Source organism: Bombus vancouverensis, chromosome 4 (genome assembly GCF_051014615.1).
Source record: "Bombus vancouverensis nearcticus chromosome 4, iyBomVanc1_principal, whole genome shotgun sequence".
NCBI lineage: Eukaryota > Metazoa > Arthropoda > Insecta > Hymenoptera > Apidae > Bombus > Bombus vancouverensis.
In genome coordinates, this window is record NC_134914.1 from 983,180 (window position 1) to 1,010,184 (window position 27,005).

General features: G+C 28.5%; 3 protein-coding genes across 4 annotated transcripts in view; 1 reads left to right on the plus strand and 2 right to left on the minus strand.

The window, feature by feature from the left end:
• Window positions 1–12,677, minus strand: part of Dnah3 (dynein heavy chain 3, axonemal) — a 28,120-nt gene extending 15,443 nt beyond the window's left edge. Inside the window, exons 1-9 of the mRNA XM_033342852.2 lie at window positions 12,172–12,677; window positions 11,156–12,055; window positions 10,387–10,620; window positions 9,260–9,489; window positions 8,968–9,180; window positions 7,452–7,814; window positions 7,158–7,368; window positions 5,328–5,555; window positions 1,438–5,262 (exon numbers count right to left, since the gene is read on the minus strand). Of these exons, the coding sequence (XP_033198743.2) occupies window positions 1,438–5,262; window positions 5,328–5,555; window positions 7,158–7,368; window positions 7,452–7,814; window positions 8,968–9,180; window positions 9,260–9,489; window positions 10,387–10,620; window positions 11,156–11,161 (5,310 nt within the window). The 5' untranslated portion in view covers window positions 11,162–12,055; window positions 12,172–12,677. The remainder of the gene's footprint in view (window positions 1–1,437; window positions 5,263–5,327; window positions 5,556–7,157; window positions 7,369–7,451; window positions 7,815–8,967; window positions 9,181–9,259; window positions 9,490–10,386; window positions 10,621–11,155; window positions 12,056–12,171) is intronic.
• A 3,032-nt stretch (window positions 12,678–15,709) lies between these two features.
• LOC117161420 (leptin receptor overlapping transcript-like 1) lies at window positions 15,710–17,701 on the minus strand. 2 transcript variants are annotated; one of them, XM_033342947.2, is made up of 5 exons: window positions 17,425–17,701; window positions 16,728–16,802; window positions 16,402–16,600; window positions 16,123–16,276; window positions 15,710–16,046 (listed from the first exon to the last, which is right to left on the minus strand). In XM_033342947.2, the coding sequence occupies exons 1-4, from the start codon at window positions 17,481–17,483 to the stop codon at window positions 16,163–16,165; spliced, it is 447 nt and encodes a 148-aa protein (XP_033198838.1). In that variant the 5' UTR covers window positions 17,484–17,701; the 3' UTR covers window positions 15,710–16,046; window positions 16,123–16,162. The 2 variants fall into 2 exon arrangements, with proteins under 2 accessions (XP_033198838.1, XP_033198840.1); XM_033342949.2 differs by lacking the exon at window positions 17,425–17,701 and adding an exon at window positions 16,872–17,013.
• A 492-nt stretch (window positions 17,702–18,193) lies between these two features.
• On the plus strand, window positions 18,194–24,905 carry TER94 (transitional endoplasmic reticulum ATPase TER94). The gene is made up of 13 exons (XM_033342929.2): window positions 18,194–18,349; window positions 19,577–19,933; window positions 21,160–21,352; window positions 21,426–21,660; window positions 21,732–21,865; window positions 21,937–22,185; window positions 22,260–22,424; window positions 23,174–23,296; window positions 23,412–23,624; window positions 23,689–23,997; window positions 24,097–24,258; window positions 24,376–24,530; window positions 24,666–24,905. Exons 1-13 carry the CDS (start codon window positions 18,333–18,335, stop codon window positions 24,754–24,756), a joined length of 2,403 nt encoding a protein of 800 aa, XP_033198820.1. The 5' UTR covers window positions 18,194–18,332; the 3' UTR covers window positions 24,757–24,905.
• The last annotated feature ends 2,100 nt before the right edge of the window (window positions 24,906–27,005 follow it).

A 27,005-nucleotide genomic window follows, 5' to 3' on the forward strand; every position in this document is an offset into this window, starting at 1 on the left:
TGGGATACGAACGCAAGTTGTCGACGCGGGAGCGTAAGAGCATCGTGCGTGAAATAATCCGGTCGCTAGCAAAGAAGAAAGGACACAGGGTAACAGGGATATCGTTACCGCGCTTTAACCCCGAAGCCCGGGACGCAGATCCAGCCGTCTGGTGCTCAGCCGTTGATCTGCTTATGAAAGACAACCCCCTGAAAAACAGCGCACTATATTCTGCTTTGACGCGCGCCCTAGAGGGTTCGGCAGCAAATAATAGATGGCGAAGAGCTCACATGGCCAGCTTTTAAGGAACAATTCGTCGCGCACTTCATTGGCCACGAAACAGCAGCCTCATCGCTAATCAAGGTATCCGAGGAACTACAGCGGGAGAACGAAACACCAGGGGCGTACGGAAACCGTCTTGTCTCCCTCCTGGCTTCGAAGTGGCGACATTCAACAAGGGAAGAGATAATCACCGCCACCGTTCTCTATCTGCTGGGCTCGCGCGACGAACGTTTTAAACGACTAGCACTCACGAGTGATATCAAGTCGGTGAAACAATTCCAAAGAGAAATGAAGCCTTTCTTCTACGAGGAGAGGCGGACGTCCCCATCACGGAGGCCATCATCGGGCTCCGGAAATAAACGAAGCAGGTCATCCGCCCTCCGGATCAAGTGCCGCCACTGCGGTTCTTACGAACATACGATATCTGAATGCCGCCAGAGGACGAAGTTGGAACCGAGGAAAACTATGATGGAGCACACCCCACATCTAAGGACACGAGATCCTCGGATTCGTCGAGTATAGCCCTCGTCCCGAAAGTAAGAGAAATTGACGTCGCTGTCAATTGGTCAATTTGAGACAAAGACTGCCTGTCCGTTTGAAAGATCTTAATTACCAAAAAAACCCAGGTTTTATAACGGGTCCTCGGGCTAACTGAACTTGTGCTGTGTAAGTGCCTCAACATCTGGTATTCATTGTCCGAAGGAACCGTTGGAATGTTTTACTGTTAGGTACCTCTATTATTCTCAACGCGAGAATTGATTGTAATTTTAATAAATAAAAAAAAAAAAAGGTACCTCTATGGGTATTTCCTTTAATGAGGGTCATACTATCACTCCACACATTTGTTAGACGAAGCGCCCGTCCCGTTGACCGCGGCTACGTTGGGCGACAGACTGTCGCCTCGAGCCAAAGCTCACTATCACTAATTTCGAACAATTACAATCGGATTCAATAACTACGATTGTTTAATTACAGCTATAGTAGACTCTAGATTACAATGTTAGGGGATTATCCCGAAGTTCCAGGGGGAGGCTTCGATGTCCTTTCATCTCCGACAAATATATTACATATATATAATGTTACAATTTTGTATGTATATCTATTATCTGAGAAGAGGTTAAGAACGCATCTACCATACAATTAATGTAAATATATTAGAAATATATTTCTACTTACTAAGAACATATGAAGATCTGACGCTTCCACAAATGTTTTACAATAATACTGTACAAAATACAGAATTGGCTCTGTCAACCATTCGATCAATTCAATAATTAACTCATATTGTTCGATAAGTAACTTATTTTTAAGGTATGTTTTGTATGAGTCAAATAATGCATTCCAACCAAGTTGAGATGGTTCCATATAAATCATGCCACATCTACTGACAGTAGCTGGTGAAGCATGTTCCAAATCAGCTGGTTCAAACATCATATTCATTTTATGTGACATTTGTATAATTTCTCCAGACATCAGGCAGAGTTTCTTATTATCATCAAGCACCGTATTCATACTTTCAATCCATATAGCATCAACAGGTCCATCGAAAACTATCCACTTCCGTTCGGGCGATATAGCTTGTGCAAATTCCCTGAAAATGTTTGCCAAGACACCATCGCTCCATTCGTGCGATACTGGATCAAAACTACCATATAACTGATCCAAAGTAATAGCTTTTGGATTAATAATCTTATAAATCGTTGAAAATTCTCTCATAGTAGCGCGTCTTTTACCAGCTAACTCGCCCAAAGCTTCGGCCAAAACCTGATACGCTTGGGTTTTTCCGCTTAATGTACGACCTACGATCATCAAACCATGACGTACCAACAACATCTCGTAAATTTGGATTATTTTTTCCATGTACCAAGGCGTGGCTTGAAGATTTCGTTTCTTCAAAACATTTCTAACTAACTCTATTAATTCCTCGCGATAAGGTTCTGGTAAACTGGTATCAGGGAAAAGATCTGTGTATATCCCATTAAATAGAGGAATATCTTGAGCCAAAAATTTCGGAAGATTGACGTCAATGATCGCTTGAAGAATCAAAACAGATTCATTTTGCATGGGATATTTCAACTTCAAATTTCCAGCAGCAGTAAGCACGGTTTTTACAGCTCGCATGCCATAATCATAATGATTTTGTGAACTTAATTGTTCAGAACATAATTTATACGTATGAACTATCTTCTCTGCAAGATTCTTGGCGTCTATGAAACCGAAAGAATATAAAGTAATTTCTCCTATCATAGCGTAATCTGGTACCATCATTGCTACTGTACGGAAAAGAACTTTTAAATTATCAGGAAGTTCTTGACGTCCAGCATAACCAGGATTCATTGTTATGATAACATAGTAAGTGGGATTTAATTTAATCTCTGTACCCTCAAACATAAATTTCTCCAATTGTAAACTTATAGCCATCTGAATGGTTAAAATTTGCTGAGCAATCACCGAGAGAACTTCTAGATCTATTCTGTTAAATTCATCAAAACAGGCCCATGCTCCAGATTGTGCAAGCCCTTTAAAAAATTTACCCATTGCTTGAAAATCAAGTCCATCCGAACAATTGAAAACGACGCATTGTTTAGCGACAGCTTTTGCAAGATCTTTTGCTGTTTCTGTTTTACCAGTTCCTGCGGGGCCTTCGGGTGAACCACCAAGATTTAATTTTAATGCACTCATTAAAGTTCTGTAGCATCGATCAGTTAATGGTGTTATTACAAGTCTTGGAGTATTCCCAAGATATTCGAAAGCATATGCTACAGAGGTCGTAATTATTGTGACCAAAATACTATTGTCCAACCAATAATATCTCAGTTGTGATATCCAATCAAAATCCATAATGTTAGTCACTTGTTTGTCAATGAGCAGTCGTACTACATCTCGAGCATGAACATCTATCACAATCAAAGCATTTATTGTTATTCTCGCGCCCGGTTCCAATCTACCTCTCACTAAAGTGACCGTTTTTTCTATTTGATGATTACATGTCTGTAAATAATCTCTCGTAGAATGATCTTCGAATGATTCGCAAACTTCGCTAGTCCAATGTATTTGACTGCAACAAATAACAATTTGACCAGGCCAAGAAAATATCCATTCTTCTCTAACAGTATCGAAATATGCGATAATACTTTCCTCGGCAATGTCTCGAAGGGAAGCTCTCATAAGTTCTTCTACTTGACACAACCATTTCTCAACCATGCCTTTTGCATCCGCTGGATAAATCTTTCCACTTAATGGAACATACTCTTCTTCATCCGATAACATTCCAATAATTTCTTCATCTTTAGTAAATCGCAATTTACTAATACCTTCAAAACACTTCTTCAAGTGGGGCTGTACTCTCTGTGGATCCTTAGTTTCAGAGAGTATTTCTAAGAGTTCGTCATTTGACAGAAAGAAAAACCTTGGGAAGAATAAACGTTTCTTCTCTAGATATTCGTTTAAACCTTTCTGTATTTCTTCCAATAATGAGTTACATAACGTTAATTCTTGCAATATATTTAGCATACCTGTAGCATCAAGTACACGATTATGTTCGACAGCGTATGCCATGATCTTACGCCAAATTTTATCCATCCTTCTAAAATGCTTCGCTTCTGTCGGCATTTGACGCATTATATCTTCGCTGCTAAATATCGGTTCCAGATACATCCAAGTTGCTTGACACATTAACCACTGATCAATGATATCCTGCATTTGCAGTAATTTATTTTCCCACGCCTGCATCTCCTCTTCGAAAGCTTTTATAAAGGGAGAACTTCTCATCGTTTGAGCTTTCAAAATATGATCGTCCAATAATTGATGAATATCATCTACAGCGGATAATATGTGAACACCAGTTTCACGATATAGTATGAATTGAAACCTAACATCTGTCCATTCTTCCTTCATCCTTCGTAAATTTTGTTGGAGCGCGTGTTCTTTGATAGCAGCAGACGATATTTCTTCAAGTCTACTTATATGAACCAATAATCCCAGTTCTACCATGTCAAAGAGACTACTTGTGGGCGTTGGTACTATATCCACATTTACTACTTTGCTAATTTGCTTCCAATGTCGGTCCTGTAATCCAGGAGTACAAATAATTTGTAAAAGTGGGATGTATTGTTTGAACTTCTCTACTTTTCCACGAATCATTTCAGTAATTTTTCGCGCACCCGGAATGTCGGCAAGAATACGAGCCAGCCTATATAATGTGCGCCAGATATTATCAGTCTCATCTTTAATTTCTTCGGCATCGAGATCAGAAAATGGACCATTGAACCATCTATCATAATTCTTATGAAAATCTAATACCGTATGCCATAGAGTATCGAGTGCATTGACAACCGTTGACATCGTGGGAACTAATAAGTATGGACTCAATTCCATATCTAAAAGTCCTTCTTCTTCATTGATCTCTTCAACTTCTATCCTAATCTCTTCCATCCCTTTAGAAAGATGTTCAATTTCCAATACCGCATCTTCCATCTCCTCCATAGTCAGTACAGGTGGATCCTTCTTCTTAAATTGGTCGATTGCCAATTTCATGTTATGTATTTTTTGTTCAAAATTATCCCTTCTTATACGCAATACTTCCTCAAGATATTCTTTTCTCATATTTAATCTTGTGTTTGCCAGATCCATTACGGTTTCCATTTCTTTCGGCCATGTGATGGTGCGAGTATTTAAGTGAATGTCATCATCCGTTGGTGCTTGATAATTAAAAAGGAATAAAATCAATTCTACAGAACGCAATAATTTTCTTTTCAAATTAAACATGGTCGAATCTCGACTCTCGCACAAGTAATTGTACAACTCAACAACATCTTGAGTCTTTTCAGGCATTTTTGAAATATTTTCTGCTATTGTATCAAAATTAGAGCACAAATCTCGATTATTGGATCGTAACTCATTTGCAAAGAAATTACAAATAACTGTGCGAAGATCATAAAGGATTTGCCTTAAAGTGTTATTTAAAATGGTGCAATCAATTTCTACCAAGCTCAGAGGAATCTAAAATTAAAAATATAGATAAAATTGATACATTATTGCGAAATATTTATCATTTATACGTTTACCTTGTTACGAAACACTGAAATTTCTTCTCTAAGTTGGTCGTAACTTTTTATTTTTTGTTCAAATTCATGTAGATATGGCATGGGTTCAATCTTAAAAAAGTTGTCTAAATTTCGTTTAGCTTGGCCATCGATTATGTACAAAAAATCTTCGTAACATTTCAAATAAATTTGTGGACCCATCGTATGAGCACTGACAACATTTAGTACATCAGTGATTATGCTTAAAACCTACAATATTTATTTCATGTTACAATGATAAAACTAATGAGAATAGAGCTTGTAAAATATGAAATTAATCATACGATATCAAAAGCTACCATGAAATAACGAGTGGTTTATTATTTTGAAATGCAATAAAATTCTTCGTAAAATTCAATTCTTATAGAGATTATACGTCGCCTCAAGTAATACACCAGTTAAAATATACAGAACGGGAGATAATGATAGCCCACTTGAAACGTTTGTGCGTATTAAATTCCTTATGAGCTGTTATCGAGGTGCCTACCTAACTACTTAAGTATATGTTATGACATTAAGAAGTGTTATCCCTTCGAATTGGAACAGATCTGTTATTTTGTGTTACATCTGACTTTAACATACGAATAAAATCAGTTTAAGGATTAATGAAACTTCAAATATTTTTTTCTAACAGAGAGGGTTATTTGCGACCCAGTTCCTAGATATAGTTCCTTTGAAACTTTTGTTCCTCGTGATGAGTACTAGAAATTTGATTGTGAAAATCGTGCCCAAGATCAATTTTTCCAATTCAATTTCTCCACGGATCCGAAGATACAGCATCACCTCCAAAAGCCACGACAAACAGTTTCTTGTCACCCTGCAGATTCCTAGGTAATGTCGTATTATATTTTTATCGTTTCCTTTTTTAAATGGGTCAAGAAAAAGTTTTGAATAAAAACGTATTGCTCTACCGAATGCAAAAGTTTATATGTGGCGGATAGTGCGAAAGAACGCTACAAGCTCGTAGTGTTTTGAAAACGTCTGAATATCAACTACAAGGATATGTACTAAAAAATGAAAGTATCGATTTAAAAATTTTAATGTCATCTTTACAGAATATTTCAAGATCATCGCGAGATCAAATAGATAACAGTATAGTATGTCTCCCTCGATACTATAAAATATATGTTTTTGTGTAAAACATATTTTCGTATCATTCATATTTTTTCAGACATTTGAGCGCTGCCACTTAAACAGGAAATACTGTATATTTAGAAATAAAGAGAAATGTTGAGTGAGCTATCACTTAATCTCGCGGTATATCTGACTGGTTTTTGGGCTATCACTTAGTCTCGCAATATACCTGACTGGTTTTTTACCCGCATAATTTTTCTTCTTTCTATTCTTGCTTTAAGTACATATAACGTAGTATAATATGTAAGAAAAATACTGTGCATAAATGTTATGATTCAATTACTTGATTAAAGCATATGGAATATAGCCACTTTTCCGCGAGAGAATTTTAGCATTAATTAATATTAAGACATTTTCCGAGTGAATTTCTTTCAGCTTGATATATGTAATATCTATTTAATTATTCCATAAATAATAGTTCTACTTACTTATTCGATTTAAAAATCATTTCATTTATTTTTGCATGAATACCTTTCAGATATTAAATTTAAAATAGAATTAATTGTATAGACAGGCTTAAAAACAATTACATACAAAATTAATTAATAAAACAGAGCAATATGTATAAAACTAGATTTTAAGAAATAAGGATATAAAGTAAAAACATGAAACACAAAATTATATAAAGATTAAAATGTTTAATATTAAAAAGATCAAAAATTACAACATTTCCTTTACCGATTCTTCATATCGTGATACAGAGAATAAGAACTCCTGCTTCTTCAATTCAGGAAATAAAATCGTTTCAATTTTTGGAATCACTGTCCCAACTTCAATAACTTTATCAAAACATTCTGAAATAATTGCACGTACTTCTAAAATACTCGGTTTACAATTTAATTTAATTGTACCAAGTTCTGGCTCTACTGTTATTGTTATAAAGGGAATTCTAAAATGTAACTTTAATGATCATTATGTATACAAATTATCAAAACTAATATGAATATATTATTATATTAATAAATCACTTACTTGTAAAACATTAGATCCTCAAAATCACCCTTAAAATAATTTCCTTTACTGTATTCCATAAAAAAATCTCTAATATTATTCAACGTTTTCATCACCATCATTCGCAATTGTAAAGATAAAAGAGTATTTACACTTCTAAAATATTTTTCAATCAGTGATATAGATGCATCATAATGTTTCTCAATAAAACGAGACCATGCGTATTTCTTCTCTAAAAAAAATTCAGCAACGTCAGCCAGCCAATACTTAACAAGTTGATCCACAGCTTTGTTACATAATAAATTCATTTTAGGCTGTATTTCATTTGCTGAAATGGGGATAGCTCCTAAATCTTCAAGCTTAACGATCGTTACGTCATAATATCTGAAAAAATAAATCATTTTCATACACATTGATTTTTAAGCTTGAAGCATACAGCTTCAAAAATAAATCCTTTAGAAATTTTCAACAGATTAAATCCTTTTCAAACGCGCGTATGATTATCTTGATCTTTTTAAATGATACTACATATCTTTGATTTCATACTGTTGTACCTGATGGCATGACGAATTCATCTACCCACCGTAATATGACCTTGAAATGATTTTTCGAAATAACGACAAAAATCAATATGACCTTGACTTTTTGTTAAAAAAAATAATCTTATGAAAATTACTTACATTGACATTTATAGTCGATTGAAAGCTAATTAACTTTTACTAAAAACATTTTTTTGTCAAGTTATTATCAAAAGTTATTTTGTCAAGTTATTATCTTGAAAACCGTGGCATCAGTTACGTATTGCATCCTATATTTCGACAAGAATTTTGTTGTTGACCATAGATTAACTAATAACATACTTCTTTTGTTTGCCACTCCTTATAACGATTTAATAAAATTTAATTAAATGTAAGAAAATTAGGCTGCTCAAATCGAAAAAAGTTACACGAACAATAATACATATTTAGATACTCGTTGAAGTTACAGGAATAATTTAATATTTTTTAAAATTGTTCAACCAACTTAACTACGATAGTGCATGATTCCTTGTATGATTTGTTTGATTCTCCATCAAATTAATTTTAAATAATTTGTCGCAGTGAAAAGTGAAGAAATGGATAAATGAGGTCGAACGGGTGTTACTTTTACTATTAATGAGTAACATCGTTTAAATGAGACATACCGATTATGATAACACTGTAAATATCATAATGTGGTAAAAAATATTCGACACATATGTATTTACGTTGCCGATTATACATATATATATTTATATTAACAATTTGCTGAATTTTTTAGGAAAATTATTTTGTCAATATTTAAAATAAAATATATTTTCAATAAAAAATATTTCTACATATTTCGATTAGAGTGTATTAGAAATATAGTAAACATTTATATTCAATACCCAACAAAGATTGCTATGTTCCAATAGAATTAAAAACTTATTATAGTCACCGCTTTTAATTTTTACAATTATCTACGAAGTCTTATACAAAATTATTACATTATAAAATATTATGTTTGCAATACTTACTTAGTAAAATATAAACTTTGAATATTTCTCAATATTTCATTTCCGATAAATAAATTATAATGCATAAAATGGCCTGCCATCAATTTAGATTGATGCCACGGAACAGGCGCCCGTATGATTAAAATTGGATGTTCCTGGCGCAAAGGTTTTATAAGAAATTGTTTATAAGTATCGATAATTTCTAATTGTAATTCCATTATTAGTTCATCAAAACTACAAATAAAAATTTTTCTTCTAAAATTGTTGTTATGTATGAAAACGGACATAGTAATTAGAAATTGTATAAACCAACTCTTCTAATTTCCGCAATCTATCAGAAATACGTTCTTTTGCTGCTTCAAGGTGAGTATTATCATAATAATTTAAATCGCTGTCACTCATACAATAGTTTTTAAAATATATTGGTTTGCTATGAATCTTTCCCTTAATAAGTTCCTCAGGTTTCTTATTACTTTCGTTCAATATATCGTCTATTTTCTCTTCTAATGATTTCGGGATTTCAGCTTCAGTTATTTGAAACATCTGTAAATTTAATTTGATAATATTAACTAAGTATTACTAAATACTAATTAAATGCAGTATTTTCAAAACTCCTTGCCTAATCATGTTGATTATTAAAAAAAGTATCCTATCATAGAACCAAGAACAACAAAAAATTAATTTAAGGTTTTCCTTACTAATTATTGAGATAAAAAATCAGTGATAATGTCGCTGTGACTCAGCAAAGTTTTCTACACGAACTCAGAACAATTCGATTGGCACTGTAAACCTCAAATTTTACCAACGACACATAACCGCAATTTACTTGTACAACTCTTAAAGAAGAAAATTATATTTGGTGTCCTAAATGATACTGTGGCAACTTGTAAAAAATATTGTAGATTAAACATTAAATGCATAATCATACCATGGAATTTTCAAGAAAATTAATGTCTTTTTGAACCCTCCAGTTTATTTAAACTCTTTTTGAACTTTGAATAGATCATGTAGGTAATAGACGGAAGGTGCGAGATCGGAATTATACAGAGGATGAGTCAATATCTCAAACTTGAATTTAAGGAACCGTCGATTTACAAGATTAAACGAAAGATATTACATGCGTGATTTAATGTTCAGAGCAAGTATTTTCATATTCATAGAAAATAAGAAGATTGTGTATATCGAAAAAGTTGTCTATGCTGAAATAAAATTTAAAGCTGCATTACGGATAATTATTGATTCACCTTCATATGAAACACGAACACACGTCGTGGCGAAGATGCTCTACCCCATACACAGAATTTCAATCGACGGAAATTCAAACCTTACAATTGACATAATAAATAAAATTATGTGTACTTGCTACTATGTTTAAAATATTCTTGTGTGTAGACTTTTGCAATTTAATTTATATATTAATAAAAATTAACAATATGTTACCTTTTCTTCTGTTAACATTTTGTTTTCTTGCTTTCCTGTTTTTAATATTTTATTCTTACATCTTTTATTTGTTTTAATATGCTCTTTTTGGATTGTTTTCCACAACCATGTACCATCTGCTAAATCTTTCAAGCTAATCATATTATTTGATAAAGGCTTTACAAACTGTGGTGATGTTTCTTTTTGCACATTTTTATATTTTTTTATATATTCTGCTGATGAGTTAGTAAACTTCTATCCAGAAATAAAGAAATTATGTTGTAAATTAAATTATGTTCCAAAATTGTTTGCATGATATGTTATTAATGTAAACATGTTCATATAGTTAATTGAATGTATAGTGTAATTCTACCCATAAAAAATTATGTAACCTTAGTTTTTAATTGTCTATGACACAAATGCAAATTTGTAAATGCAAATTTACAATCTCATACTAAATTTCATTATCACATTTTAATATTTCATTAATATCACTTCATTTTAAAAATTTAATTTTAGGAAACTTTATCACTAATATGAACATAAAGTAAATACAAGAATTTATCCTAAATATACTTTCAATTATGCACAAATATTAAATATACCACATACATATAAATAAAAATTATATATATATATATATAATATACTGCAGTCTTAATAATGTAAAATTACAAAAAAATAATTCATAATTATAGTAAAATTATGACATTTATCTATGGTTATATATTGTTTCTCATATGTAAATCTTAATAGAAAATACATAATTATTGTTTTTTGAATGTATTACCTTCATTTAAACAATTATATGTTAGATGTGTTCACTATCTTGAAGAAGTTATTTTAATTGTAAATAGAAGGGTAACTATGGTAACCATAAAGAGTTAATACTCATTAAATCTACCATTATATACATAATGAGTATCAAAATTACTTTAGAATAAATAAATAAAATGTGATACAAAAGCAAAATAAGTGTAGATTCACCATTAGTATGAGGTACTGGAGTGTAAAAGAAAATAAAGAACCTGGAAACACTCGAAGCCTGTAAAATCTTAACCAATTAGAGGTAGGATAGTTGATAAGGCAACTGGAGAACAAGGTAATAGAAACTAATTTCTCTGATAACATAGTTTAAAGATACTGTAAGGCATTTTGTAAATGATATGGATGTCCCTTATACTTATTAGGGGAAAGGGTACAAAAAGCAAATAAAATGTAGTAAATAGGTAAATAAAATTAAAAAATTATATACCATTTGAATTAGTCTAAGTAAAAAAGCATACTACAATTTTATTGTACATAAAATAACCCCAACAAAGGTAAACTTAAAGATATTTAGAGTTGTAAATACAACGATATCATTTATTTAACATGATAAAATTAAAAGATTAAAATTACAAAATATTTAAGGGAAAAGTTCACGCATAAAAGATAGATAGGTTAACAATATTTATTAAATTTAATCAATTGAAACATAGTATATGCTAATTAATAATAATTCAAATTTAGATATTAAAAATATTAATTTTTGTCCCTTATTCTGGATGTTTAATATTTTCAACACTTGTTTTTAATACGATACAAATATTCTTGTGCTTATATTCTTCCTGTCTTTTACTTGCTACACATGACAAAATGAAAGATAAAATAGCTTTAAAACTATTTTTAATTTGTACACTGAATATTCCTAATAATCAATATAATAATAATCAATATATAGAAATATGCATTTCTATTTAAAAAAAGATACATTTGTAGATAACACTTATGAAAAAAGTAATGTAAAACATTAAACCTTCTTACATTTTTTTGTACTGTTTTTGTACAAAAGTTTGTACTACTACAAACAAATATTTTGTAAATTTGAGGGATGCCATACTAACTAGGTTATGTTTACATCAATCATTGTTGCCACATCTGTTATATTTGTGTTTAGCATCAATTAACTAAGTCAACTGTAGCTCATTATAATCACATGGATTATCGTCAGCATCCATAACCTCACAAGCATATTGTAGTTCATATAATATTATACGTATTTATAATAAACAGTCGTTTATTGACTCAAAGATAGTACCGTCAATCGCGTCGCGGATTATACACTCTCATTTTCATTTTACACATGTACGTATATAAACACGAGTCTCCGTTTACACAGGAACAAGATATTAGATTTTGATGATTAAATCATACATATGTATGTAAGTACGTACTTTCATACATATATGTATATATGTTCACTTATATTATATTCTTTTTTTTTAATTAAAATGTTGAGAATTATAATAAATAATCCTATTTTTAATCATAAGAACATATAAATTCATGTAACATATTTTTTTACTACGTAAATTTTATTGTAATCCATTGTCACATTTTGATATTAAAATTTATATCTCCACCATAACTAATAATAAACGGTTATTCACATATAATCGATAGCAAGTGGTGCCCCCTTAGCTGTCACAGATAGTTCAATGATAGAAGTAGATATTCCAAGAATTGTTCACTGTTATCTACCTCCAACTTGCTTTAGAAGTACCAGTGTAACAATAAAAGTGAGTGAAATAAAGTGAAACGTTATTTAAATTCTACTTTATATTACTCGCAATACAAAATTAGTTTACAATTTACAATCTGAAATTATATATGAATCAACTATTTTGTGATATCATTAAATAATAAAGAGTATGTTTATACAAGTAATGAGAATGTTAAGACTGTTGAACCACCAAATTTATGACACAGTTTTATAATCGTGGTTTTGAGTATTTGACACATAATAATAATTTCAGAATATAATTAAAAAAGAAGACCTTGACACAGAATTATATGCTTCTGCTGCCTGGGCACAAATAGTATTTTCTTCCTTTTTGTAGTTACAATTGATGTACATATTACAAAATCTATCACATAAATAATATATAAAGTAATCATATACGTACGTATATATATATATATATACGTATATATATATATGTACGTATATATATATATATGTATGTATGTATGTATGTATGTATGTATGTATGTATATATTGTACAACAATTATGCATGAATGAGTCATAATTTTGAATCTCTGTTAAATCTGATTACATATATTATATCGATAGAAAACGTATCTCATAATAAATAAAGGGTACCAATTTTGTAATTATGTCATCGCCACTTAAAGGAAAATTATTATCTAACGATAAATTAATAGATGAAGGGTTTCAGAAGCACAAAACAGATGATAAAGAGTTAATCAAACCAATCGTTGAAAAAGCATCGACTTCTATGCAAAAAGAAGAAACTACAGTCGCAACACGTTTAGAAATTATTCGGAAATTAGAAGAAGGTGTCACAATTGGTAAACTTGTTGCGCAGTATGGTCTTCACAAAAGGACTATAGAACGATATAAAAAGAATATCTTATCACTTCGAAAAATTTCAAAAAATCCAAGACGTTTGGTTATGAAAAGAACTCGTGCATCTTTACACGAAGATACAAATGTTCGATTACTTGAATGGATTTTAGAACGACAAATGAAAGGAGATATCCTTCGCGACAGCATGCTGCAAACCAAAGCGATGGAATTGCATGAACAATTTGGATGTTCGACACCTTTTACGGCTAGTCGAGGTTGGCTGTGGCGTTTTAAAAAAAGATACAATATAAGCGGTTTCGGTTGCCAAGGAAAAGCAAATGAGATAACACAATTGACAACAGAAACATTAACAAAAATATTAAATGAGGAAAATATCAATAGAGAAAATATATATAATATATATGAAACAACCTTAATGTGGAGAATTCTCCCACAAGAAGTCTCGTCGAATGAAGAAGAATCGTCGCAAAATGAAAAAATAAAAAAAGATAACATCATAATAGCATTTTGTGTCAATGCTACGGGAACGCACAAATTACCGCCATTGTTTGTTACTAAATATGTGATTCCACAATCTTTAAAGCATAGTAGACATATGTTACCTATAGTATATAGAAGTCAAAATAGTAGTTTTATTGACGAAACAATTTTCACTGATTGGTATGCCAATCATTTTAAACCCAATGTAAAGCAGCGTCAACAGCAGGAACATTGTATAGAGAAAGTGTTGTTATTCGTTGAAAATTTTAAATGTGATATATCTCTTAAAAAAGAACACCAAGATTCTCATTTCAAAATAATAATTTTTCCATCTAATACACCTTCGACCATTCAAATAATGGATGAGGGTATAATTGCAAATTTTAAAAAATTATTTCGGGAGAAATTGCATTATCGTCAAATACGTCAACATGATAATGAAGTAAAGAAGTTCTATACCAATTACGATATAAAAGAATGCATTGATTTAATTAGTGAAACATGGGACGAAATAATAGTGACCGACATTGTACATTCTTGGAGGAGACTTTTAGGTAAGCAAAATACTCAAATTATTATCAAAGAAGAAGTCGAATACCTCGAAGAAGCCCAAGACTTCGAAGAAAATGTTGTTTCTGACAAAATATTGGAGTCAGTTGTAAAATGTGAGGAAGAAGAATCGACTATTACAACAAAGGAAGAAATCGATCGCATGTTCCGTAGTTTGGAAATTTGGACTAAAACACAGCCTGATTTCATTAAATCGCATGCAGAAGTTTTAATACATTACCATAATCAACAATAATATTTTATATAATAAGATAAAAGATTTCTGATTGAAGTTTCAAATGTTTTTGTGTATCATTTCTTGTCTTCAATTGTATCATTCGTTCTTTTATATTTTGTACTAGAATAATTACATAAATAGGATGAATAAAAATTTTGAATAAAAAATTCGTGTGTACTATATGCTTATATCTTTTAGTAGTTACTTTGTTGATTATTAGCTATCAATGTAATCAAAATGATTAAAAATTCATTTCTTAATTTTTCATAGTAGTATAGTTTTACAATAGTGTATTTTTGGAGATTTGAGTATCTTTTTTTTTGTAAAATATATACATGAATGCTTGTCTTTTGCTTTGTATTATATTGTATATTTTGTTGTATATCTTTTATTTCCATATACCTTAAATGCTTAAAAATATTTTTATAAAAGTTAAAATAATCAGAAAGAAATTTAATTAAATTTGATGTAGACATTTATTATATGTAACACTAAAAATTAATGTATTATATATTACCTAATAATTACTATAAAGTCAATTGAAGCATTCAATGTATGTTAATAAATAAATTTTAAAATTCTTAATTTATAATTTAATTCTTAATTTATAATTTAATTCTTAATTTAATTTTTAATTCTTAATTTATTTCTAAATTCTTAATTTATAATTGTTAATTAATAAAAATAACAGGAAGTATGAAGTAATGTAAAAAATTGTTTATTAATATTGCTTTCAAGAACTTAAACTCAATAAATATAAATATTAAATTTTACATGTTTTAGCATAGTTGTGTTTTTTAATTTTATCCAAAGAGATTTATAAAAATTTTTATTTTTTAAAATCTAAAATTTTGGATACTGCATAAAAATATCAAAATAAATCATTAACTTTAGTATTGGTTATTGTAATACTCTTTGTTATAGTATTGTTATGTTATGTAAGTAATATACTATAAATGTTGCAATGACTTAGAATCAGCACATGACTGTCAGTCAGTGCAATATATGATTTGCATTCTTCTTTTTATCTTGCAAAAACCTAAAAGTATTAAAATTATATGTTACAAAGTGTAAAAAATGTACCAAAAGTAATATATTATAAATCAAAATATTACCATGTAAAATTAATAAATAAGTACAATGAAGTACACCATTTCAACATGTGTTATATCCAACACCATCCTGATCAAAGGTTGCAAAAAGTCCGACTAGAGTTAGATATATAATAATATTACCTGATAAAGTCAAGTAACAAGCGCCCCATTGTATCTGAAAATGCATAATGGAAATATACATCACTTATATCAGTGAATTGTTTTATCTAATCTAATATAATAATAATATAATACAATAGTACAATAATCAGATTAAAAAATATGCATATATGACTATACCACTGGTTCATCGATTGGAGACCGAGCTAAGACAATAGGAAGAGCAAATGATGATACAACGAAACCTGTAGTAATGAATACTGCTAACTCCAAACATGGATTAGGATTATTGTCAAAATCATTTGTATAACGACGTGCAATTATAGTTGGAATTGGTGCTAATATGTAAAATAGTATGACAAAAAGTGGCCACCATACTCTGAAAACAATATATTATAAAATCTAATACACATTTTGATATTGTAATTTATATTTGTAGTGTTAAAGCACTATATAAATAGCATTAAATACAAAATAAATAATTATATATTAATAGTAATACTTACTTATATACAGGTAAAGCACAACCTAGTATAACAAATGTCATACCAATAGAGCCACCAAATGCCAAAAGTACTAATCTATAAAACGATTTTTGGTTATAAATCGTCTTAAAAAATTTTGTATAAATTATATTTTAAAATACTTACGCTGTTTAATAGTGAAGGCCATTATTAGCATGGAACAAACCAAGGGAAATTTATATAAATTATTATACATAAAAAAGATATGTAACTTTTATAAATTATCATAGTTGTCAAATTTGTCCAATGAAAAACTATATCATATTTTATGATTTGAAATAATATGATTAATGATCTAATTATAAAATAATTCATGCAAGATATACATATAAACATAAAATGTGAAAAACAAAAGAACCTATATAATTTATACTAATGAATCTTTTTGGTTTCTTCATTTTAAGAATATAATTTATAATTTGAAATAATACATTTTATACCTCTAAAAATTTGTATGTAAACATTTAAAAGACTTATATCTGTTTCATAAATGTTTAACATACAAAACAAATATTAATTAATAAATCTGACCACACAAAAATGTTTAGAATATTTAAAAATGATTATAATAAGAAAATATAGTTAGTAAAATGAAATACAGTAAACTTGTATTATATAAAAATAAAATAGTATGTATATATATGTTTATAAAATAAATTAATAAACATGCGTTAGTTACATATAAAAATTTGACAGCAATGACAATAACAGTAGTAAGGTTATGTTTAGACGTATCATTTTTAATTCAGCTTTTTCATTAAACTTCCATCGGCAATATCATATTTTTTAATTTTATGATAAAAGCTTATGTATTTATGCAATTAAATATATATGCCGAATAACCTTTAATTCCAGCCATTATAGACCGATTTGACAAGTAAGAAGTATGTACTTATATTTATCGTATTTTCACTTTGAGAATGTCGTGACGTAAGCCATCTAAAGCCTAACATACTTTTAAAACTAGACACATGCTAGTAGATTATCTAATGAATACAGTGTAAATTTAAAAAAGAAGGAGAAGTCTTTTTTTACGAATATCTACATTTAATACAAATATTACAATCCATTTAGTACTTCAAACTATATCTTGAGTTAATAAATATCTAGTAATACTTATATATTCAGAAATTTAGAAAAAAAATGAAAAATATTTATAGGATGCTATAAAGTACAAAATTTTACGTATTAAATTGACGAAAGTAACAGTGCTCAATAATTTGTTTATACTAATATATATTTTGCGTATCTGAAATTGAATAGTGATTTATATTAAAATTTCTTAGAATGTCTGTAGTAAAATATAATTAATTAAATAATCAAAATTAAGAACTGAAAATTACGATAAGTAACGATAGTTTAAAGACTCCGTAGCCAATAAGATATTTTAAAATGGCAAATCTATTTGTCTATTGTAAATTTGCCTTCAGCTTTTGCTTCAACAATAGGGGAGTCCAATGCAAGCCATGAAAGTTCAAATGAGAATGTTCATTGGATCGGCTATAGGTGTAGCTGACTTGTACGTGTGCGATATCAAGTTCTCCTCATTACGTGTGCATTTTCTTTTGCGTTGAAATCAACAGAATAATGGGCGAACCAAAAAGGTAAGACATTTTAACAAAAAAAAAACTCTTTAATAAAATAATATTTGTAATGATATAATTTTAATACTTCAATGTTCAAACATAAAGTATACAAATAAATTGTATCCATGCTTCCAATTTTACGTTGTCATCATGTCGACGCAACGCGTCTTTTTATAGATTCTTATGAAAATAAATGATATCTATTAAATTTTCTTCTATAAAAATTAATCATTCAGTATAAACTGCAATTTTTCTTATGGCAACAACCTGTAATGACAAAAATCGCGCTTATCATTTTTGTGTGCCGACTGTTCATGGCCGAATACTATACCGAACATGACAAAGGAATTTTGCTGATACTGATATTTATTTCTTACTATGATATTTTTTGATCTTATAAAGAATTCTTAGTAAAAATAAAAGCTATATAATTTTACTTCTATTTAGTTTCAAGAGATAAGTATAACACAAAACTACGTAAACATCATATGTTCAGTTTTAAAAACTAAATACATTAATTTTTTAATTACATTTTATATGATTATCATATACGATCTTATTCACACTATAAATGAAAAATTTTACAAATTATTTTTTATATGTTTAACGAATATCTTGTATATGTAAAATGTCTATTATTTATTCTATGTATAAAAACAAAAGTTTGAAGACGCCTATATTTTCTATCAAAAATTAAAATTAAGGGAAAAACATGTTAAATTATTATTATTAAATTTTATAGAGTACAAAAGTATTTTTGAAGTATAACAATATTAATCATAATGCATATATATTTATATATTTATGATAAAAATACATAGTTTAATGTAAATAGATTATAATATCGAAATTAATTTCTTAATTATTCATATATAATGATAATTCATTAAATATGTAATATATAAATATATATATATCATATATATTATATGTTATCATAAAATAGTAATAAATAAAATATATATCATAAGGAAACATATTATGTGTTAAGAAAGTTATGCTTGTTAGTAACAAAAATAAATGAAACATTAAGATTATTATGTTTATAGTACAACTTAAGTGGTTATGTAGGCATTATATAAATGACATAAAGACATTAACTTTAATAGATTAAATTGGTAGATAAAAACTAAAATAGTTTAGTCATAAATTAAAATTATTTTTTATTTATCAGCATTATATATATTTTATTTAATGATTCATATCTCTTTGTTGAAATTAATCAAATGCCTTGTGTTATAACAGTGAAGATTTGGCGACAGCAATTCTTCGAAAGAAGGACAAACCAAATAGATTATTAGTGGATGAAGCTATTGCAGATGACAATTCTGTAGTAGCTCTTTCTCAAGCAAAAATGGATGAATTGCAACTTTTCCGAGGAGATACAGTATTGTTGAAAGGAAAAAGACGCAAAGAAACTGTGTGCATTGTTCTTTCTGACGATACATGCCCTGATGAAAAAATTCGCATGAACCGTGTTATAAGAAATAATTTGCGTGTACGTTTAAGTGATGTTGTTTCTGTACAAGCATGTCCAGAAGTTAAATATGGAAAACGCATTCACGTACTACCAATGGATGATACAGTAACTGGTCTTACAGGGTAATCAATAGCTTTTTTACAAAAATGAAAAATATATTTTTCATATTTTAATTTTAATTTTAACTATATCATATTTTTAAATAATGAGTTAATTTTAAATGACATGTAATTTTGATATTCAAAATTATTTTATTATTTACTCGTTATTATTGTCTTTTTGTTTTACATATATAAAGATACAAAATGTACCTAATGTAATAATTGCTCTAGTCAAAATAACATTAGGTATATTTTACATCTTTCCAACTAATATTTAAGATACATAAAATAATTACATATAAAGTAACAAATGAAATGAAATCAATACTTTTTTTAGTTTAACCTGAAAGCAGAGGTGCATATATTCTAGTATTTTGGCATTGCATGCTAATCGAAACAATAAATTTTATAAATCGAAGTAAAATTATATTAAAGTTAGGCAAAATATGGCTACTTACTTTCACTTATTTTCCTCAATTAATTTAAAAAATTAGTTTTTAATATAGTTAAAAATTTAATATTATGATAAAAAGTATATATTTAATATATATTTATTACAACAGATATGTTTGAAAATATGTGATATAAAAAATATAATATAATGTTCAGTTTATAGAAGGTACACCATTACAATATGCAATATTAAGATAGTTGTCTATACCAATATATAATGTAATCATATCATTACCAACCTTTTATATATTTATGCTTTCAGTTCATTAAATACTTCATATTTAATACTTATTATGTTAATATTTTTTGTCAAAAATGTATTATTATTTTAAATTCATATAAATCAAGTATAACACAGAACACATAACAAAGGTGGTTGATACATTTAGGTAATTCCCTTACACAATAACAACTTTAAAACTGGGAGCATTTGTGAATAAAGTAAAATGATTTTAATTAATACAAAATGATATTAATTATATATGTATGCAAACACCCTGTTTTAATGTATAATGTAAATATCAATACAAATTACCTTATGTTCTAAAGACCATATGTATATTTTTATATATATATATATATACTTATATATGTACTTGAAGGGGTTAAAAAATATATTTATATTTAGACTTTCTAATAGATGTGTAAATAGAGTGTAATGTGTTCTGTGTACATAAAAAAGTAAAAAGGAAATTCACATTATTGGTAATTTAATATTATATTTTAATTAATCATTACTTCTTTTTAGATATACATAAAGTTTAATTATAAAGTAACTTACTTTTTTGTTATAGAAACTTATTTGAAGTATATTTAAAACCATACTTCTTAGAAGCTTATCGTCCTGTTCATAAAGATGATAATTTTATTGTACGTGGTGGTATGCGTGTTGTAGAATTTAAAGTAGTAGAAACAGATCCTGGGCCATTTTGTATTGTAGCTCCTGATACAATTATTCATTGTGAAGGTGATGCTATTAAGAGGGAGGTCAGTTCAGTATAATCTTTCAACAAGTATTTATTTCTTTATATCGTAATATAAATATGTAAAAACATTGTAGGAGGAAGAAGAGGCTTTAAATGCTGTAGGTTACGATGATATTGGTGGTGTTCGCAAACAATTAGCTCAAATTAAAGAAATGGTAGAATTACCTTTAAGGCATCCATCTTTGTTTAAAGTTATTGGCGTTAAACCACCTCGTGGTATTCTTTTATATGGCCCGCCAGGCACAGGAAAGACCCTTATTGCTCGAGCTGTTGCAAATGAAACAGGAGCATTTTTCTTTCTTATCAATGGTATGTTAGTCTTTAAATATAGTATAATATTTTTTTATTTTAGAATGTTACTCAATTTGATATATTGAAAGGTCCTGAGATTATGAGTAAACTTGCGGGAGAGTCAGAAAGTAATTTAAGAAAAGCATTTGAAGAGGCTGAAAAAAATTCACCAGCTATAATTTTCATTGATGAACTTGATGCCATTGCTCCAAAAAGGGAAAAGGTTTTTATTATTCATCTTATTTTATACACTTACAAATTGAATGTATGATTTATATGTTCTTTTCCATCTAGACTCATGGAGAAGTAGAAAGACGTATAGTGTCTCAGTTGTTGACTTTAATGGATGGCATGAAACAAAGTTCCCATGTTATTGTAATGGCTGCTACTAATCGACCTAACAGCATTGATCCTGCATTGCGGCGTTTTGGTCGTTTTGATAAAGAAATTGATATTGGAATACCTGATGCTACTGGTCGTTTAGAAATTTTACGAATTCATACGAAAAACATGAAACTTGCAGATGATGTTGAATTAGAAGAGGTTTATATAATTAAGTTTGAAGTTATTAAATTGTTTATTTTAATAGTATTTACTGAATTAATGCAATCGTTTAGATTGCAGCGGAAACACATGGGCATGTAGGAGCTGATTTGGCTTCATTATGCTCTGAGGCAGCATTACAACAAATCCGTGAGAAAATGGATCTCATTGACTTGGAAGAAGAACATATAGATGCTGAAGTTTTATCTTCCCTTGCCGTTACTATGGATAATTTCAAGGTAATTACCTCATGCATGAAACTTTTTCGATCCAATCAGTATATGATTGACTATACGTATATCAGTATGTTTACTATGAATTTACTCTGAAATTTACTATAAATCTTCTTATTTTCTATGTATTATTATTAGTTTTATTTATAACCATAAGGATATGCAAAAGGGATCTTGCTGAACTATTTCTCCAATCATATGTTTTCTCCAGACTTCCTGTTATTGCTACATAGTTATCAGTAAATTGTAGATATTTATGCACATTTATATTTTCATAGACGTAATTTAAAAAATTGAACCTAAATAGAAGATTGTTTTATCTACTAAATATTGTGCAAAATATTATACTTTAGATATTTTATTTATTTTTGCACATTATACAAGATATGTGCATTTTTACATTTTTAAATTTCCCATAAATGTATAAAGATCTGCAGTTTAGTCGTTAGTTTTGAAAAATTCTTCTGTTTATTTGATCTTAACAATAAAGCTATCCAAATTCGTTTTCTTATTTCAATGATTAGTTTAGTCTTAGCAACTATAATATTGTTAAGTTTTCGAAAATTAATTTGAAATTAATAGTGATATTCAAATAGTGACGACTGCACTGTAATGACATTGAAATTGAAAGACATTCATAAATACTGTAAATATTGTCGTATCTGAGAAATTAAATTAAATTTATAAACGTATTGTACAATATAAACAATGTTATAATTTACAATATTATAAATAATTTTATATTTTTACTTTAGTATGCTATGACTAAGAGTAGTCCAAGTGCTTTGCGAGAAACTATTGTAGAAGTTCCAACTGTGACATGGGATGATATTGGAGGTTTACAAAATGTTAAAATGGAATTACAGGAGTTGGTACAGGTAAGAAAATTGCTAAGTAAACTACTATAAATAATAAACTAGACTAAATACTAAATAAATATTATAGCTATACAATAAAATTATGAGATTAAAGTATGTTTCCTTTGTTATCTAGTATCCAGTTGAACATCCAGATAAATTCTTAAAATTTGGTATGCAACCATCCAGAGGTGTATTATTTTATGGACCCCCTGGTTGTGGTAAAACATTACTGGCTAAAGCAATAGCTAATGAATGTCAAGCAAATTTTATTTCTGTAAAGGGTCCAGAATTATTAACAATGTGGTTTGGTGAATCTGAGGCGAATGTCAGAGATGTTTTTGATAAAGTAAGTAATTTAAATTCAAAAACATAAAACACAATTATTTTATTTATTATAATCATATTTATAGGCAAGAGCCGCAGCTCCTTGTGTATTATTCTTTGATGAACTCGATTCTATCGCCAAATCTCGTGGTGGTACACTGGGGGATGCTGGTGGAGCAGCAGACCGCGTGATAAATCAAATTTTGACAGAAATGGATGGTATGGGCGCAAAGAAAAATGTATTTATCATAGGAGCTACTAATCGTCCTGATATTATTGATCCCGCTATTCTACGACCTGGCAGATTAGATCAGCTGATTTATATACCATTACCAGATGAAAAGTCTCGAGAAGCGATTTTTAGAGCTAACCTTCGAAAATCACCTGTAGCGAAGGTAGAGAAAATTAAATACATTTGTATCTCTAGTAATATTCTACATTTTGCTTCAATGCGTCCTAGTTGCCTAATCATATCATTAATATTTGTGTTATAGGATGTAGATTTGAGCTACATAGCTAAAGTAACACATGGTTTTTCGGGTGCTGATATAACAGAAATTTGTCAGCGTGCATGCAAACTTGCTATTAGACAAAGCATTGAAACTGAGATTCGAAGAGAAAAAGAACGTGCTAGTAATCCATCAGCATCTATGGACGTGAGTATCTAAATGTTTTAATGTTACATATATAATTTATATTATTATATTATATATTATTACACATTTTAATCAGTTTCATACTTGTTATTGATAATTTTATATATGATATTATAGATGGATGAAGATGATCCTGTACCAGAGATAACTAGAGCTCATTTTGAAGAAGCAATGAGATTTGCACGACGTTCTGTATCTGATAACGATATTAGAAAATATGAAATGTTTGCGCAGACGCTTCAACAGTCTCGTGGATTTGGAAGTAACTTTAGGTAAAATACATAAATCGTTCAAATATTTTTTAAATTAATGTATGAAAACAATGGCAAAGCGTATGCCTGTAATTACATATTCTATCTAATATGTTAGATTGTATTTGCTCTAAAGTAAATTTTAAATCTTTGTAGATTTCCGCAAAGCGGAGCAAGCGGTACTCAAGATACAACACAGGGTGATCAAACCTTCCAAGATGATGGAGATGATGATCTTTACAGCTAAGTCTTCATGTCTGTGTACCTCATTACAGTGAGCATGCGACAAAAGGGCCTGTCTATTCTGCAGGAAATACTTTGTGTTTATAAACACAAATTTTACAGAAAAGTAATTCTAAGAAATTGATAATACAAAAATACATGAATCTAATTCAATACCAATTATTCTGTGTTAGTATATGCAATTTTACGTATGTAATTAGGGTAAATTTTAATTAAGCTAAACTAACGATATAAGTGTAATAAAAGAACATTTTTTTATATTCAAATTACACAAGAAAAAATATAAAATTGCGAAAATTATATTGTACTACTAAGATAATATAAATTTAATTTCATTTTATATGTATAGATATATACATATTATATATAGAAATGTAATTCGTTGATTATTACTTTATACGTATATAAACTACCCTAATCTCATACGTTATTTTGTATATATATTGCATAGAAATATACGAATTTTCCGTTGTTCATAAGTTTTTCTATGTAATTTTATATTTGGGTTATTCACATAAAAACATAATTCTGATTCTATAACAGTGTTATATATTTTTTCAACTTGACTTAGAGATAGACTCTTTTGCTACGTTGTCGCTGTATTTAACTACATTTCATTGTTCACACTCTGAGATTACAGTAATGTGAGAGTTTAAGCAATGTCAGTGAAATTGTTGGAACTGGTGATGTGTATTGGTGAATTTACAGTCTGCTTGTAGTAGTAAATTTATTTACAAATTACCAAAGAATCTCTTAAAACCTTTCATTTTAGAATAAAGTGTTAACTTCATTATTCATATATTCATATATATATATATATTCATTCATTTTTATCATAGTTCTCATAACTTTATAAAAGTTGAAGTTCTTTAATTAAGCAATTAAAATTTTCTGATATACATTACTTACCTTTACATTACGTATTTGCAAGTATATTATTTATTTTTACATATATAATTCTGAAACTATTGATAGTTCCAATTATTTATTATTTATTTATGCAGCACTTACAAATTTTATCACAAGTTATTACAAAATGCTACATTTTAAACTCTAATTAACTTAAATTTGTGGGTACACATTTTTATGAATATTTATTAAAATATTTGTATGCACATTGAAAAGAAGAAAAAGCAAAAATTAAACCACTTTTTAAATAGTATATTATTATATCTTGCATTACATTAGATATTTGCAAGTTAGATTAATTCACGCTTTACATACTTTTTTATTTCATTTAACATTTTTTATTTTCATTCTCTAAAAGTATATCTATATATTATTGTTATAAAATTTCCCAACCTCTTAATATTTCTAATGGAATCATTACATCTTTACAAAGCATTAAAGTTGCATTAAATATATTATGTAAAATGAATAAAGAATATTATAATAGAATAATAGTTTATTGTATAAAAGTTTATTATTATGTTCAATAATATAATTGTTTTATAACGCACAAAATTTAGGAAGATTGAATGTTTTCATAATTAAAAGCAATGCATCATTATAATTACATATATTCGTAAGAAGTTTTATATGCAATGTCAGTACTTAAAAATTTATTATATATGCGTATGTACACTTGTTTTTAACATTACTTATTTTTATAAAAGTTAAATTATTTACTAAACAAGACATTACGTTCATACAAAAGCACCGAAAGACATTATGGGTCTACAGTATTTGAAGTAATAATTACATAGATCATAGATCATATTTTTTAAAATAATATTACTGTTTTAAATAACGATGTTGTCTGCGTCCTTAAATTAAAGCATATATTATAAAATGAGAACAAAATTTTATTGCTTATGTATTTTCAAAATTATAAACAAACATGTAAAGTCATAGAAACAGTATATAATATTATTTTAGACTTGAAATGTGAATGTATCAAACGAATTAAAACAGTTCATACTGAAAATAAATGAAATAACAAGGATAACAGACAACACAAGATCTGTATCATATAAAAATTTTTAATTACAAATATGTAAATATAACATCCTGAATTTTGCTTTATTCTATTATTTTAAACATTTAAAAGTAAAGACAAATATCAAGTTTAGAATAAATATAAAGAGAGCAAGCAAAGTGCGGAAATATATAAGTGGAATTGATAATATAACAAAAAAAACGTCATAAAACTAACACAATATAGGAAAACTACTTGGAATTTATAATATACCTTCAGAAATGCCACAATCTTTCATTTTGCATAATACATATAAGGTTATAATAAATTTAAAA

What these genes read in the sequence shown, in the direction of transcription:
- TER94 (XM_033342929.2), top strand. An exon ending in TTACTATGGATAATTTCAAG is followed by an intron (nt 22,425 to 23,173) that starts GTAATTACCTCA and finishes TTTTTACTTTAG; the next exon opens with TATGCTATGACTAAGAGTAG. An exon ending in GGATTTGGAAGTAACTTTAG is followed by an intron (nt 24,531 to 24,665) that starts GTAAAATACATA and finishes AAATCTTTGTAG; the next exon opens with ATTTCCGCAAAGCGGAGCAA.
- LOC117161420 (XM_033342947.2), bottom strand. Translation starts at nt 17,483, where the DNA reads ATGATACGTCTAAACATAACCTTACTACTGTTATTGTCATTGCTGTCA. An exon ending in TTGCTGTCAAATTTTTATAT is followed by an intron (nt 16,803 to 17,424) that starts GTAACTAACGCA and finishes ATCGTTTTATAG; the next exon opens with ATTAGTACTTTTGGCATTTG. An exon ending in TGTGCTTTACCTGTATATAA is followed by an intron (nt 16,601 to 16,727) that starts GTAAGTATTACT and finishes TATTGTTTTCAG; the next exon opens with AGTATGGTGGCCACTTTTTG.